The following is a 17,743-nucleotide window of genomic DNA, read 5'->3' on the forward strand; positions in this document are numbered from 1 at the left end:
TGTGATTTTCACCTTTCACATCCTCTCACTTCACAATTAACAACACAAACTCAACAAATCAACTGCTCTTGTTTGAATCCTGACTTCAAATGATAGACGTAAACAAACCCAAGTTCATCTTTTAAATATTCAACCAATTGTTGATTATATTTAACCAACGAAATTGTTGATTTTTCTAAAACCAAAGCTAACAGTCGAGCACGTTCATTCGAGTTCGGGAAATCTGTTAGCTTGTTGCCTTTAGCATTTTCAACAAACAGGTTATTAAATTATATTGGTTATTTTAACTGTAAATTGGCAGTTACAAGTACGTTTTGTTAAAAGTAACGAAAGTAAAATCAACAATTTTAATTGTTAAAATTTCTGGGCACGGTCTCTCCGTGCATTAATTAAAAAAATATATATATTTTTATAATAATTGCTGGATGCATATTTCTTCTAAACGTTATTCAAAGATAAAGATTTTCTATTCAAAACAAACTACCTTCTTGTATAATCAACCCCCGTTTCCAAAGATTAACTCGACACCTTCCCCCACCCCGCAGAATCCACATTCCTTGGCCGGTTCCAAAGTTATTGAAAGCCACCTCCCCCTCGGAAACCGTGCACCGCTGCGTTCCGCGTGGGACTTTATTTATGGCGCACAATAAATGCTGCGCCCAGAATCATACTTTACAGCCATAAATTAAATCGCTTAATGGATTCGAACCTTTCTGGCCTCTCGCTCAGTTGGTCGTTTGCATCGTTTTCCGAAAAATCTACAAACGGTGAAAGAATCCCCGGGAAAATGTTCAACATTCCTTCAAACTGAGTTGTGTCTGAGTGTGGGTGTGCGTGACGATAAAGGTCTCTCCTCCCTGCTGATCCTGACGAGATTCGCTAGTCCTAGTTTTTCCTCTTCGGAGAAAAAGGTCGCGGCCTGGTGTGGTGACACGGGGAAAATATATTGTTTCGAAAGTAATTTATTAGATTCTCGTTTTTTATTCGACGCGAGGAAAAGTACTTTCACTACCGCTCGGGTGTCGTTTTTTCCCCCAGCAGGTTTCAGGATTCAAGTTGGCCTGCTTTTTTCGCAGCCTGAATGAATTGGAGAAAGGGCAGATTAAAAGTAATTCATTACACTTGCCATTTCAAATGAGATTTGTGCTTAGTGGAATTATTACTGTGCTTCAGCAGAAAGGAAAGTGAGATTTTTTCTAATGTTTTCGCTTTCAAGAAGGACTTTTATTTGGACGAGACGGGATAATATCGGTTTATTTTTTAGCCTAATGTTTTTTGTGAGGGGTGTTTATTTTGAACTAGGGTGTCTCTCTCCGGTGGGAGATTAATTGGGGTTGACTGAATGACTCGCTCGAGAGATTACAGGGAGCAGGGTAAGAATTGATTCGGGGTGAGACTATATTGATCGATGCGAAGTGAGGTTTGCTGGTTTTGTAGATGCTCAAAACATTAAATACTTATTTACAATGTTTTCAACAACAAGCCTTGTTGAACGATTCCTCAAAAAACCTAAATTGATTTTTTTCAAAATGGCGGCCAAATCTAAATTGACTTTGATTACACAAAAATTAAACCGGAAAAATACGATAACTGAACTCAAACAAATTTTATTTTATTATACAAATCATAAGTTTTCGTTTTTTCACAAATCAAGTTTTCTTCATACAAATTTTTAGTAGCTTTTTTTGTTGATCCTTTGAAATTAATATATTTTAAAGAAAATTTGCATTATTGTTAGTAACTTTGTTACTGAAAAATGAAGCATGAAACATGATTTAAATATTTTTCTCTATTTTCATACTTCATTTTTCACTCCATTTGAATTATTTACGATAATTACAAAATAATCTTTTAGAAGGGAGTGAAAAACTTAAGGGTTTTTTTACTGCACAAGCATTTTTTGAAACTCGATTGTTTTTTTTTATTTTAATTTTAAAATTTTTATTCAATTTTTGTTAATTATTTGGGATAACTGTAAAAAATGTAAGGTTCTTTTTAATAGCTTTTCCATTAATACTTTTAATGTTTGGCATGAAATTTTATAAAAAAAATCGATTTCATTTTTAATGGTCTATCTTTTTTCTTAAAAAAACAGAATGATTTTTAAATTATTTTTGCATCCTGTCAAAAACGTTTAAAAGAAAATGTAGAGCATTCTTTTTTTCAAAACCGCCCATGCAACATCTGTTTTCTATGTACAAAGGACCTTTTGAAAAAGTGAGCGTGATTTGTGTTTTTGGAGATACTATTTTTCAGTTGATTTTTTCTAGATAAATTAGAGGATTGGAGTTAGTGATTTTTCACGATTTCACGGACAGCGGGAAATACGTGAGTTATGGAAGTTATTAATTTTTTAATCCAATTCTTAAGAATAACAAAATTTAACGAACATTATACTCATCATTTTAACGAATATTTTATTAGACTGAAAATTTCAATTGAGACTTTTCTTCGAATTCTCACATTATTTAATCATATTTCCATTCACTGCAAAAAAATAAGTTGACTTTTAGTTTCAGTTTAAAAACCGAAACTAATGATGAAAATACTGAAAAAACTATATAATGAAAAAAAAAAGTTACTAAACAAGATTTAAAGAACAAAGATATGGATAGATTCTCGTTTAACACGTAAACTCCCAAGCTCGAGAAAAATGGGGAATTTGTATGGAAATACAATTTTAAATAAATTTCTGCTTATATGTAAAAAATATTCTTTCCGGCGTTTGTCAGAATTGAGATTTTGTGTTGGGCTACATTTTTTGAATCTGCTTCTTGGGATAGAGGAAAAAAATTAGTTGAATGTAAAAAAAATAATTTGATTTTTATGTTCGATTGAAATAAATATTTATTAGTCATTTAAAATATTTGGGATATTAAAAAAAAAATATGTGAAGTCTTAAGAATGAGGATTTTTGTAAATTTAATCGTTGTTTTTTTAAATGGATGAAACTCTCTGTATACTTTTTCTATGACAAAAGAAGAAATTTTGCATAAGTTCTTCAAAAAAAAAAATTTATTAAATTTCGGTAGCTATTGTCCAAATTAAAAGGCTATAAAATATTCAAAAATATGTATTTTGAGAACGAATTTTCTGATCGATTTGATATCTGAAATTTTTCAATTTTTCAATCAATTTTTCACACAAAAAATGGACTGCGCGAAATATTGTTATTAACATAATTTTATCATCTTCAAATCAGTTATTATTTATTTTCACAATATAAAAACAGAGTGAAATGACTATTTAGCCAAATGTATCAGATCTTCTTTTACCAGATTGTTCCATTAGACCATCAATCTACGAAATCTGTCTCATTGGAAAATCTGGTCCAATTAAAAAAAAACCCCAAAGTAAAGTGATGATCACAGTAAAAACAAGAAAAAGAAGACAAAAAAGTCTTCCATACAAGTGCTCTGGGATAAGCGCCAGTAAAAGGGATTAAACTTTTCAGCACACTTTGAGGGTAGCCTCACCCCTCCGACTAAGAGAAAGAGAGTGCCACGCCAGCTCAGAAGCCTGTAATCCAACTCCGAATTAATTAAAATCTTTGAATTAATTGTATCATGAAGTGGCTGACGAACCGAAGCCGAAAGCTGTTTCGAGTAAGTTATGGCACCGGGCCATGGGGGGAGAAGTGGGGGGAGCTTTTTGTCCCCTTACTTTTACTAAGTTGATGGGTAGAGGTGGGGGGAAAAGTAAGGTTTTTGGGTTAATTTTTATTCTTCGGAAGAGGTCCCAAATATCACCCGGGACGACACCGGGAGGATGGCAACCAAGTCGAAGAGAGTCGTTTCTCAGAGAGTGAGGAGATAAAAGACTAAACAGTATAAAAGTTCTTTTGCGTCGAAAAGTTTTTCCTTCATCCCTGGCAACCCTTAATCCGTTAACCCTCATCTGCAAATTTTGAATTATTTCAGATATTCACAAAAATATGTATGTATATAAAATCTAAGCTGAAAAAAGTAAATCACTTCGATCAACCCAAACTGGCAGTCAAGGGTTAAATCAGGTGCACTATTTGAGTCTACCCAAGATGCTTTGCTTTTACTGTACACCCATATCTGGCATTATGCTGGAAAAGTTCAAGTAACGTTCGCTGTAAACTTAATGAGATTGACCCAAAAAGTTGAGCGCACCAAAGAGTTGGTGCTTTTATTGTGTGCTTTTGACAACACTTTGTGAGCATCTCCTAAGAGTGAAGCAGAGCAGAGTGCAGAGCTACTTGGAATGTAATTTGCGTAATCCACGCGCGTGCGAGCTTGCTGAAATGTTGACAGCTTTCGGGTTTGGTTGAGTGGGGGAGGGGAGGTTTTGGATGCGAACACAGGAGGAGCAACGTGTGGGATTTATTTTCAAGGTGGAGTAATTACGCGCTTAAGATAGTATGTGTGTGTGAGTATGCATTTTGCCAGTAGCTAGGGTTTAGGATAGGCTGTAGGATTCCTAATCGGGAGGGGATTCCATGAAATATATGCAAAAAATATAAGGACTTTTATGTTTCAAATTATTAGCATCCTGAAAATAAGATTAAGTCTACTACAAATTGGGTCTAATTGAGTGGTTTGATGATAACCTTTTTTGTAACGAGATTTTTTTTAAATAAATACACATTTTGAATTAAACATCTTTTTTTTCTTTATATGGGGAATTTCTGCGTAATTTTAAAATGAGAAAAAATATAAAGATATTTTTATCTTTTTCAAAAGGTTTCAAATCGAATCAACAGTTTCAAAAATATGTTGTAATTGAAATTCTTAACAAGGTCATATTTCAAAAATATCAATCGTACCCAAGAGCTCAAAATTTATTTTGTTCTCTAAACCATATAAAAAATCGTAAATAGTATAAATGTGATAAAAAATTGTCTCAAAAATGGCTTATCTTTCCCGTGTAACATTTTTTTCCAAAAACCCATATCATAACTTACAACTTTGAAGGAAACCAAACTTGTATCGAAAAACCAACAACGCAAAATGGCTCATTTGGGCGTAAATAAGCGATGAAGAAATTTTCATCTGAATAAAAAAATACAATGAAAAGTTGGCTTGCAAAAGCGTAGAAAAATGCCATATTATTCAAACAGAACATGAAAATCTATTCTGGCTTTCTGTTTATGCTGGAATTTTTGTAGAACATATTATGATAGCAAAAAAAAATGAGATTGCTATTGAACCTCAACAAATTTGGATTTTTGTAAATTAACTAAATCTTCATTTTTAATACATTTTCTTTAAGGTTGATAAACTCAAGCAATAAAAAATGGTAATATTACAGCCGGGAATGATGACAGATTTCGTGAAAGAAAATGTCTAATTTTACTTTGAAGTAAAATTGTGTGAAATTTCCATCAGTTTCGGTTAAATTTTACATTTTTACATATTATATTAGGTAAAATTACCCGAAAACGATGTTTAAATCAAAAAAATACAATGATCACAGATTTTGAAATAATAATAATTAACGATTTTTTTAAACAAACTTGAAAAAACAATTTTGGTTGTTTCTATTAAAATATTTTTATTAAATTTTTATTAAAATATTAAAACGAATCAAATTGAAAAGCTGTTCAAGACAAACTTGTGGAAAATTGGACGACCTAATAAAAATAATTTTATGAGAAAAAAAAATATATTCAAGACTGAAAAATCATGTCGGTCATATAAAAATTGCCAGAAACTACAAAAAAATGTTTTCCACAATGTTTTTTAAACCGCTATATCTTCATAAGGATTGGACATCCGACAATGGCCAATGTGGAGACTTTTATGTAAAATTGTCTGATGAACCGATTTCCATTATTGGTTTTTGAAATTGTTTATTTTTAGAACAGTTTTCTAAAAAAACAGTCTTAGTAAATGATTATTGCTTTTTTTTTCTAGCAGAGACATACCATCCTGCATTTTTCGTTAGGCTTTTGTTACATCTTAGGCTTTTTCTTTAAAAAAATTAAGTGAAAATAAAATCTTGGCATCAGCTAAAAATTTAACTTAAAAAAAGGAAAGAACTTCTAAAAGTGACATGTATTTCAGTTTTTTTTTTTTTCAGAAATCCCGTCCAATTTGCTACAAATTTGTCTCTAATCAATTTTTGATACGATACAACGACTTCGAGGTACAGTTATTTTTTAATCACAAAATACATTTTTTTAAATATCTTACGCCCTTCTCTTATCTCATTTTTGAAATCAGTTTGGCTTATATATACCTAGGATAACATGACTACAAAATTTCATTGACATTGTAGAGGGTTTGGTACTAAAGTACCAAAAAAAATCCTGCTTTGAGCTCTTTTGAAAAAAAATATTTCGAAATTTCAACAAAATTCATTTACAATTTTACTTAAAATTTATATGAATTTTGCTAAAAACCTTATGAAATTAGGTAACATAATAAAAACATTGTTTTTTTTTTCAAAAAAAATATTTCATAAATAAATTGAAAGCTTATCAAAGGTACCTAAGTTTACGGTATATGTTTACAAACTATAAATCTTGACACAAATCTTCTTGGTTTAATATTTATCACAGTGTGATGTGGTGCAAACAACTAAACTTAAAAAAACATACATTAAAATACATTCAAACTTATTTTTGTAAACTTTTTTTTTCAAGAAACCTTTTTCCACATATTATTAAATTAGTGAAAATCACATTTTGGCTTGTAATTTAAAAATATATTTTGATTATTTTTTTCTCATGTTAAAAAAAGTTATAACTTCAGAAACTTTTTATTAGCATTGAAAAGAAAAAAAAATCTATCAATTAAATTTGATATAACAACGTTATGACTTTAGCTTCAATTCACATGTTGCGCATTCTAAGCGATTCTACTTCCAAGCTCAAAACGCAACCCTTGGTTCGTTGATTTTCCCTGCCAAATCATTCGAACCATTGGGCAAAAATTTGAAATAATTTGCTCTCCCCCCCGGGGGCAGCAAACTGTTGCGACAAAAGTGGTCGTCAGCAAGTCCCTGGAAGCGATTGCTGCCGGTGGCGGTCATTTTACAGTTTTGCGGTCGACTGAATCCGGCTACAAAATGTGTGTACCGCCCGAAAATAGTCTAAACAGTTCCCCCAAAAATTGCCGTGGAAGTGTGTGCCATTTTCCGCTAAATCTAGCGTTTGATTTAGCTGCTGTCGAGGTTTTGGCCTCTCCCGAACGAAACGGTTGTGGTATTTGTGGTGTTCCGGCAAAAGCGAGAGAGAGAGCAGGCCTGTTTTTGTGTTTCTCGGAATCCCCGCGGGGGTCATCCCAGCGGAAGGGGTTGTGCTGTTGCCAACTCTGCTTTTTTGGCCGCGATTGTATATTATGTCGTCAAACCGCAAAATGCCGAAACCACCAATGATGGGTGTTTTTTGGTTCCGCGAACCATTTTGGTGGGAAATTTGGCCTGAAGTCATGAACGTGGAGCTTTGTGTTCTGCAACTGGATCTTTGGAGAATTATTTGGGAAATTAATGAACTTGAAAAAACAAAATTTTGCACTACAGTTTCTTATATTTGTACGTTTAATTTCTTTACAGCGGCACCAACCCGGTCGTGATCGCGTCCCCGCCGGAGCTGGCCGGGATGACGCTGGAGAAGCGGCTCACCTCGTACGACTGGGCGAACCAGTTCGAGAGCTTCCAGTACGTGACCCGGCGGGGTTCCTTCAAGCCGCTGTGCTGGACGCCCAACAACAGTATGCTGCCGGTAAGTTTTCACGGTCCGCAATCCGGTCGTCACATTCCAGCAGGGAATGTGTCAAAAAGGTCGGTCTGACGGCCCTGGGAGCACCTTTTTCGCACCTGGACATGGTTTTGCTGGAATTTTGAGGACTGAAATGTCTGGGAAGTGTGTGCACTGGTTTACCTGAGGAATTGGGCTTTTGATGACGGTTTATTGCTTCCTGGTAAAAGGTCATCAAGTTACGTCAAATGAAACCTACAATAAAACTTAATTTTCTAATATAAACTTTTCTGTAATGTGAGTTTGCAAAATGTATCAATTTAACTATATAATTATTAAATTATTGATGAGTATGAATTCATTGCAAACAGTAGTTTATGCAACAAGTTGCAAAAAGGGGATTTTTTCAGCACGAGTCGTACATTTATCCAACGAGGTTCACCGAGTATACGAAGAGTGCTGAAAAAATCAAGTTTTGCAACGAGTTCCACACAACATTTTTTGCAATTCCAAAAAACACACACTGAGTGAAATTTTAAGTCAAATTTTCATGTATTTTGTCAATAAATCGTTTTAATCAAAAAAATGTTGAAAAATGTTACTTTTCGAAACAAGTGCTGAAAAGTTCAACTTTTCAGCACCCATTTGAGTTATTTTTGGAACAGAAAAGTATGCTATTTCGTCGTTCAAGAATGACAGGAAAAGTAAGTAGTTTCACGACAGAATTGCAAAAAAATTTTTTAAAGGAATTTCCATGCATTCCCTGTCTCAAAAGAAGCAATTTTGCATCATTAGTTTTTCCATACATGTCTCCTTAATATTTTGGGGGTTGATCATACAAAATGGGCATGTAAATGTATGAAATGTTATACCTTGAGAAGGGATTTTCTGACCGATTTAGTGTCTTTGGCAATGTTCTAGGTTATGATCAGGACTTTTCGGAAAAAATGGAACACGGAAAAAATCCAATGTTTTTGCCTTCCTCACCTCACTGAGGCAAGGCTATAAAATCACTCGAAAAGTGAACTTCTTCAATATACCTCCTAGATATGCCTTCACGTATACCTAACGACTCAGAATCAAATTCTGAACAAATGTCTGTGGGGATGTGTGTAGACATGATTTTTTTCCACACGATTATCTCAGAACTGGTTGAACCGGTTTTGGCCGGATCCACCTTATTCTGTTCCTTTTGGGGTCTCCTAAGACCCTTTTAAAATTTATTCTGTTTAGTGAAGTTTTTTTTTGTAGCTACTAAAAAGGGTGATTTTTGCCTAACCTCAAAGGCCGGGTCTTTTTGCTTACGCGCGAGAGTCGCGCAGCATGCATATCGCCCGGTTGCCACATTGCTTAAGCAGTGTCTGCGTCTCTTCTGGAAAAAGTCTGTATTAATTATGTTGCTGAAATCGTATTTGCTACCAGAAGAACTTGAAAATGTTTCTTGATAAACTGTAACGTTTTATTTTTTTTTTTAATTTTTGAAAACACTTCCTAAAAGATTAACAACCATGAAAAAATATTGTTGTAAAGCTGAGAAAATTTCAAACATTTCATTTCTGAATCTTTGAAAATCGAGCAATTAGTTTCTGAGTTACAGCCTCTTAAAAATACGAAAGATGAAAATGATGTTTTTTTTTTAAATTTCACCTAATTAGTCTGTCATTTTCAACTGACAACATCTCGGAAACTATTGGTGACTTTTCATGATTTAAAATTAAACTTTTGCGAAATTTTCTGATCTTTTTATATATTTGAATATATTTCGATTTTTAAAATTCTAAATTATGAAATAATGTTTTGTTTTTCAAAAGTATAGTCTAATTTTGATGTAATTTTTATTAAAAAATCATTTTTTGATTTTTGACATTGAAAATTGGACCCACGGTTCTCGTGTTATCGTCAGTTGAAAGTTTCAAGCTAATAAGGGGACACTAAAAAAACCTTTTTATTGATTCACATTTTTTGTGAGGCTGTATCTCAGAAACAAGTTGCTCGAATTTCAAAGTTCCAGACATAAAAATGTCGGAAATTTTCTCAGCTTTTCAAAACCATTTTTTAGGAGCCGATTTCAACCATTTTAATTTTTAGATTTTTTTTATCATAGTGTAGGTGACCAATGAAGCTATTTTGTGTCATTGATCCATCCATCCAAGTCTTCATAAAATGTTGACAGCTGTCCATACAAAAATGGTACGTAAATATTTGAAAATCTGTAACTTTTGAATGAATTTTTTAATCAATTTGGTGTCTTTGGCATAGGTTTCGGTATTGGTGAGGAATACCCAGAAAAAATAGGTACACGGAAAAATGATGATTTTTTAATTAAGTTTTTTTTAACAAAACTCAGTTTCCCAATTGCATAATTTTTAAGCCATATAGAAGTATGGTTTAAAATTCTGCAGCTGAGCTTAAATTTTTGAAAAAAATAGTGATTTTTTGGAAAAATTAAAAATTTTATACATATTTTATTTTAACCAAATTTTTAAAGTTATATTGAATTTTCAATCTTAAAGTACTTAACAGATTTTCTGATATAGGGTCCCCTTTTCAAGATATAGCCATCGAAAGTTGGTTTTCAGCCAAATATTTGCAGTTTTTTTTATTTTTAAAAATAATTGCCAGGAGTGCCATATCTGAAAATATTTTTTTTAATTCAACAAATTTGCTATAAAATTTTCTAATATACATTGAAGATCTTGTTCCTTTTTCTTTATGCCGCTGTAGCTTTTTTCAACAAAAAATTAACATGTAAAAGAAATCTAGAACCCTAGAAATAGTTATAACTTGAAAACGGTACATTTAAACTGGTACAAATTTTATTTAAAGTTTTTGTCCCCCCTTCATTGTTGGACTGAAAAATCAGGGGGCAAAAAAATATTTTTTCAAAAAACTTTGATATTTTTATGAAAATTTAAAAGCAAATAGTTAAAATCAATTTAAATTGAATTCCCTTGCGTTTATAATCATTTTTAGCATGTTTGGGTTGATTTAAAAATCTTTTAAATTTTTGAAAATTTTCGATGTCTACTATCGTTAAAGTTTTTTTTTCGGTAAATTTTTTGTTTTCGTCACATTTTACATTTTTTGAAAACTTTTATTGCAAAACAACTGAACTAGTGTAAAATACATTTTAAAACACTTTTTCCATGCAAATGTTGAAACTATGGCATGTTATTTTAATATTTATATATTTTTTTTTTGCCCTTTGACTTCGGCCAGAGCCGAGGGACAAAAACTTTTAAAAATATTTGGATCGGCCTTATCAAAAAAAAAGTTAAGTACTTTTCGATTGCAAATTCGATTTTGTTCTTAAAAATATATATTTTTTTCCAGGTTTCAAATTTTTCATAAAACACGATTTGCAGCTTGAAATTACCAACCCTTTTTAAAAAAAATATATTTTTATAATTTTTTGTTGGTTTTAAGAATTTTTTCAAACATGAGCCAATAATTGAAAAATTGGTTTTCTTATATCGATTTTTGTGAATGTTATCATTTTTTTAACCCTCTAACGCCCATGGTTACTCCAGAGGACCACCCATTTTTGTCTTCAAAATTCAATTATTCTGCAACAATGTATTTTTTTAACCTGGTAAGTCATTAAAATGGCATCCAATTTGGTCGATTCAGTTGCATGTAAAGGTGAAATGATCTCGATTTTGCCCTGGGCTGGAAGGGGTTAAATAGTGGATTTATCATTTTAAGTGAATTCATGTGATTTTATTTTATTTTTTAATTATTTTAATTATTTAATTTTTTTATTATTTTAACGATCAGATTATGAAAACATAAAAAATAACAAGAATTTCTTTAAGTTTTCGTATTTCTTTAAATTTTTGTTGGTTTTGGTATTGTTTTGAAAACATTAATATTTCTTAGAAAATAAGCTTAACAACCTTAAAAAAATTATATTAGTAAGGTTTTGATTCATTTAGTTTTGAAGAATAATTTACAAAAAAAAATCAGCAGCATTTTGCATTTTTAAGCATTAATAAATAAAAAATACATAAGGTAGTTTTCAAATAATCTTTTAAAAGATTTGACAAGCAGAAAACTTTTTCTCGCTTCTAGTCTAATTTCGAGTGAATTGGTTAAGATTATCCCATTGATACAACATTTTGTGGAATTCCAAAAAACACACACTGCGTGAAATTTCAAGTCAAATTTTCATGTATTTTGTCAATAAATCGTTTAAATCAAAATTTTTTTGAAAAGTGTTACTTTTCGAAATAAGTGCTGAAAAGTTCAACTTTTCAGCACCCATTCGAGTGCTGAAAAGTAGAACTTTTCAGCATTTATTTTGAAAAGTGTTGCTATTCGATTCTGTTATTTTTGGTACAGAAAAGTAGGCTATTTCGGGAAAAGTGAGTAGTTTCTCGACGTAATTGCAAAAATGATTTTTTTTATAGGATCGAGTTTTAGGATCTTGTTTTACAGCTTTGGTATGTTCTACAAAGTTGTAGAGCTCAACATTTCCAATGAGAATCTTACTGTTGGAAGTTTTTAAATGGAAATTAGCGTACCATGCAGAACAAACCTTTTGAAAATTAGGTTTTTTTTGTGCATTTTTTCCATACAAACTTCACCTTCGAGAAACGAGTAAATTGATGTTCAGCTTTATTTTACTGATCAAAAATAAATAAAAAATATTGTTCGGTAATTTTTGAATGTTCAAATTAGAATGAGGGCTCCGGAAAATTATTGAGTTCAACAAACTTGAACTCGTCAAAAAATGATATAAATTCTACATAACAAACTTTGCATCTCAAAAACAAAATCACTTGATCTAAGCATTCCCACGAGTCATCAGCTCAACTTTCCCTGAGCGGTAATTCCACCAAACAGGCTCAAAGATTCCGGCAGAGTGAAATAAATGGCTCACATGGTTCTAAACCCCTCCCCTCAGCGAAGGATAACCGAAAAATCCTTTCCATTTTCGCACTTCTACACCCCAACCTAACCCCGAACGGAAAAGAATCTCGTCGACGCAGGGAAAGCTTTAAAGCTTTCCTTCCCCGTCGGCTTCCATCACGAGTTCGTGGATCAATGGAACTAAAAAGAGTTCCTCCGAAAGATTCCATCAGTTTTGCGCTTATCGCAGTGCTTCAATCAACCGGTTCCGGTTATTGAGGGTTCACCGACGGGGTGTTCTGAAAGGAGAGCAAATTTTCAAGTGCTGCCGGGTGCTCAACTGGATGAAAGGATGTGTGCGGCGGCGGTGAGCCACCGGTGAAAGAATGCTGATTACTTTCTTCGCGCAGTTACCGAGGACTTTGCCGAAAGGGCCTTTTCAGGAGCCGGTGCGTTGTACTCTCTATCTTTGCCGGGATATGGTGGAAAAGGCTTTCTTTTCTTGGTTAGGAGTGTGTTGTACACTCAGATCCTTAAAAAAAAAAACAAAATTATTTAGCTGATGATGATGATCTCAATCGTTTTAAAGAAAAAATCAAATGTCATTTTTGGAAATACTTAGTGGAAAAAATAGCAAAGTTCTAAACTTTGGATAAGAAACTGAATGTGTACCAAACTCTTCAGCGATTGCGTCCGCCAGATACCGGCAAATATTGAACATTTCCATCATGTGTTCAAAAGGAGCTCAACCCAGACGAAGACTGACGCAAGGAGCCTCCCGAGTAACAAAAGGCCCCACAGCAAGAGGGTTTCCCCGGGGATAACGTGACCCGCTTACGTGACGACCGGGAAGATTGCCGGGGAGATTTAGGGGCCGCAGGTCCGTGAACTCTCGTCCACCTGTCGCGCACTTGCTGGGGACTTGCCACCGACGACGACGAACCCAGCTTTCGAAGAAAGCAAGAACTATGTGGAGCACCGGTTAAGTGGCTTCCCAAGGTGCGGTTGTTACATTGAAGTGAATGTGTGTGTATGACTTACATTAATTGGATTTTTCTGGCCAAGGAGAATGGCCAGTGTTCCGAGGACAGGTCTCCAACGGGGGGAAAACGTTTGCCACAAGTGCTACTTGGACGGCAGCGTCGTGAAGGGCAAAGGTTAGCGACGAAACATTGTTGCTCGCCGGATGTCACACAGGGTGGGTTGTGGAAGCGGGTCACTTGAAGCATTGTGTAACTTTAAGTTGTAAAACATGGAAAGTGCGAACACTCTTGGTTTGAAATGCACCGTGGACAGTCGGGTCAGAAGACATTTTAAAATTGTAGAAAAAGCAAAAAAACAACATAGGCTTATCAAAATAGAACCTGACGAAAAGGTCAAGCTTAAAAATAAAACCCTTCACGAACAACGTAACAAGTAACAATTAGCTCAGTAACTGCCACTTGTCACAGAAGAGATTTCAACTAGCACTGTTCGCATATTTACACAACCTACCCCTGTTACAGATATCTGTAAGTAACAGAACTCGGAGGCTCTATTTGTGTAACAACTCTTCTCAGCAGTGCCTGCGTCCAACTATACTCATCACAAGTTTTTCTCTTACAACCACCCACCCTACCTCCCCCACAACAACCATCAAACGATGTCACCAGCATCCGCCTCCGTAATCTGCAACCCCCTTGTGGATGTTTGAGCACATGCATGTGTGTGTCTACCCGCCTCAACTCTCAAGAAGGAGACCCCGGCAAAAGATGTCGGCATTTTTCGCTTTGATGTTTATTTCAAAAGCTTTTTTCCTCTTTTGTTTTAGACTCTTTTATTTTTTTTTGTTCAGTCCTCCTCTCAGCGCTTTGTCCTTCACACCCGGATGAGACAAGTACAGAAGCCAACCCACAACCACCACCGACCCTCCCCCCGCTGAGACCGGATACCAACCCTTTCCGCTTTGTTTGCTCAAGTGTGTGTGTGTTTCCTTCTGTGTTGGTCACAGGAGAGTAGTGTAGAAAGTACGTTGATGTGTTTGTGTGTCATTCTATTGCTCACTGCATTCTGTTGGTGCCAGAGTTGCATCAATGGCAACCTAAAGGCGGGTCTCCATTACAGAATGTTACATACATACTCCTGCAAATTCTCGCCTGCATGGCACTACAGTGATTCTGTAGAAAATAAAATGTTTTGATTTGTTATTTTATGTTTTTTTTATTATTTATACAGTATGTAAAAAAAGTATTTACACCCCTTGGACATTTTGTGATGAAACATGTAAAAAATTTAAAGTTTGACAGGAACCTAGTACTACGTTTTGTTCAGAAACTCATGCCAAACATTTTGCTACAAAAAGCTCATGAAAAGATGATTTCTATAAAAAAGTTATGTAACAAATACTATTACGAAAATAAAAAAAGGTGTAAAAAAAGTTTGTACACCTTTCGAAAAATTAACATAAATAATGTTATTTGTAGACAAATCATCATAATGCCAGTCTCCCAACTCCAAACAGGCATCCTTGACTGATTAATAAAAATAATTTGGATTGAATATAAAGTTTACTAACTACTTAGTATAAAAATTTATATTACTCTGGAAATTCTATGTAAAACTTTTCTTAACTTAATTTTGCAAACTTTTAATTCAACTAAATGTCAATATATTAACAAAGAATTGCTAAATAAACATTTTGGAGTGGGTATAACACCGTTTTGGGGGTATTTGTATCGATAGAATAGATTTTTCGTTGGAATTTCGTACCAACCCGGAATTACGTCGTCGGAAAATCCGCCGGCATCTGAACCGGTCCACAATTCACAAGTCAACCGATGTGGCATCAGAAAGGGCATAGAATTTCCGATCTTTTGATACCCATACATCTAGGTTTTCTATAAAACTCACGTTTTTTCGAATTTTTTACATGTTTCATCACAAAATGTGCATAGTGCCCAAGGGGTGTAAATACTTTTTTTACATACTGTATGATTACATTACGCAACAAGTTCTTTCTTGTCATTGTGAAATAGTAGTTTATGCAACAAGTTGCAAAAAGAGGATTTTTTCAGCACGAGTCGTACATTTATCCAACGAGGTTCACCGAGTTTGATAAATACGACGAGTGCTGAAAAAATCAAGTTTTGCAACGAGTTCCATACAGCATTTTTTGCAATTCCGAAAAACACCCATTGAGTGAAATTTTAATTCAAATTTTCATGTATTTTGTCTATAAAACGTTTAAATCAAAAAAAAAATGTTAAAAAGAGTTACTTTTCGAAACAAGTGCTGAAAAGTTCAACTTTTTAGCACCCATTTCAGTGCTGAAAAGTAGAACTTTTCAGCATTTATTTTGAAAAGTGTTGCTATTCGATTCTGTTATTTTTGGTACAGAAAAGTAGGCTATTTCGTCGTTCAAGAATGACAGGAAAAGTAAGTAGTTTCACGACGGAATTGCAAAAATGCTTTTAAAGCCATTTGTAATTTTTTGACGATTTTGACATTATGACATTTTTAAGTTTAGCTTGACGTGTACTTTAAGAAAAACACATAACAGCTGGTACTTTGTTCGGAAACTCATTGAAAACAACACCAAGTCTGTTTGCCCCATCGTTAAACTTCTACGCATAATTGTCCCTCTAAGTATTTTCTTACACGGAATCATTAGTTTTACGAAGCATTATATCTTGTTTACATGTGAGAATCACAAATAAGGGTGATAAACTGCTAACTGGGGTATTTAGGGACACATAGGGCGAATAGGAACCTACGGGACAATTATGCGTAGAAACACAGAAATCGGTCGAAAAATTTCAATCGCGTTTTTGTCAGTTGCACTTTTTTGAACATGGGACAATTATGCGAAGAACGGTAGTAAGTCTACTGCAGTTTTATAAGCTGAAGAGAGGATACTTTTAACCAATCACATTTTAGATCGTTTTTTTTTCTACAAATTTAGCAAAAATCCAGACTCGATTAGCTGAAGTCTCGATTATCCGAAGTTTCAATTATCCAAAGTTCGATTATCCGTAGGTTTGTATGGGACTTCTTATAATCAAATGACGAACAAAAATATTGTTTTTTTTCCCAATTTTAATTTTTTTTTTCTGTCAACATTAAATTCAAGTTCAGGAACCCCATTTAGGTAAAATTTTAATTGTTGAATGCCTGTTGAATTAGAAAATGTAAAACTTCAGTGTTTCAAAACCACCATTTTGTGACCTAATAAAAATAGTTTTATGAAAAAACCGCCATTTTGGCCGCCATCTTGGATTTAAAAATTCTAAATCACTTTAGAGTAATTTAGAGGTAATTTTTAAGCTCAACAATCAAAAATAATACAGCATCAAAAAAAAATTCGTGACTCGATTATCCGAAATTTTGATTATCCGAAGTGACATTTTGCCAAGGCCTTCGGATAATCGAGTCTGGACTGTATCTAAGGCGTCATCCATAAAGCATATCAAGGGGGGGGGGGGAGGGGGTAAATTTTGGCTGATTTTAGCGTGACATACTTTATGGATGAAGCCTAAAAATAATTTTCTATAAACATTGAAAAGAAGAACTGTACGAATTTCACTGTAACGATCTTGCGTCGTTTTATTTTTCTACAGTTTTCATTTGTAAGTTTTTTTTTGAAGATATGCATTTTAACTCTGCCCTTAATCTGCAAAAACTGTGTAATTATTTACTCTTAATTTCTAAATAATTTCTAAACAAAAAAAAATGGAGTAATGTTTGAATAAGTCAAAGCCTTTATAAATACGAATTTGGTGCAACTTAAGGAGGTTTTAGGCTATGACAAACAAACAAACAAACTCGCACTTTTTCGTGTTTGACAGGTTGCCAAACTCACAAACAAAGCGAAATGTAAGCAGGCTGACGTGTCTTAAAACAAATGCAGGCAAACAAACAGAGCAGGAAAAAAATACAAACTGCCAAAAAGTGCGATTTTGTTTGTTTGTTCGTCATAATCGCTGGTAATCCGATGGTTTGACACCAACTGTTGTCAAACAAATCGGGTACAAATTTAAAAGGTGTCAAACGAAAAAGTGGTTGAGTTAACCTCTTTTAAAGCCTTATTGAATGTGAATTGAAAAATAAGAAAAACTCAAAACAGGCAAATGATAAATATTTTAGGTTTTTTGGCGTAAGAACCTTCCTTTGACTTATACGAACGCAACAAAGAGCACCTCGATCCGACGTTCCGTGTTGAGTTGATTCGCGTTCGAACAAAACCGT

General features: G+C 33.8%; 1 protein-coding gene across 1 annotated transcript in view; it reads left to right on the plus strand.

Annotated features, from left to right (window-relative positions):
• Positions 1–17,743, plus strand: part of LOC120414941 (MOXD1 homolog 2-like) — a 253,539-nt gene that overhangs the window by 214,934 nt on the left and 20,862 nt on the right. The window contains exon 9 of the mRNA XM_039576271.2: positions 7,525–7,693. Within this exon, the coding sequence (XP_039432205.1) occupies positions 7,525–7,693 (169 nt within the window). The remainder of the gene's footprint in view (positions 1–7,524; positions 7,694–17,743) is intronic.

Source organism: Culex pipiens, chromosome 2 (assembly GCF_016801865.2).
Source record: "Culex pipiens pallens isolate TS chromosome 2, TS_CPP_V2, whole genome shotgun sequence".
NCBI lineage: Eukaryota > Metazoa > Arthropoda > Insecta > Diptera > Culicidae > Culex > Culex pipiens.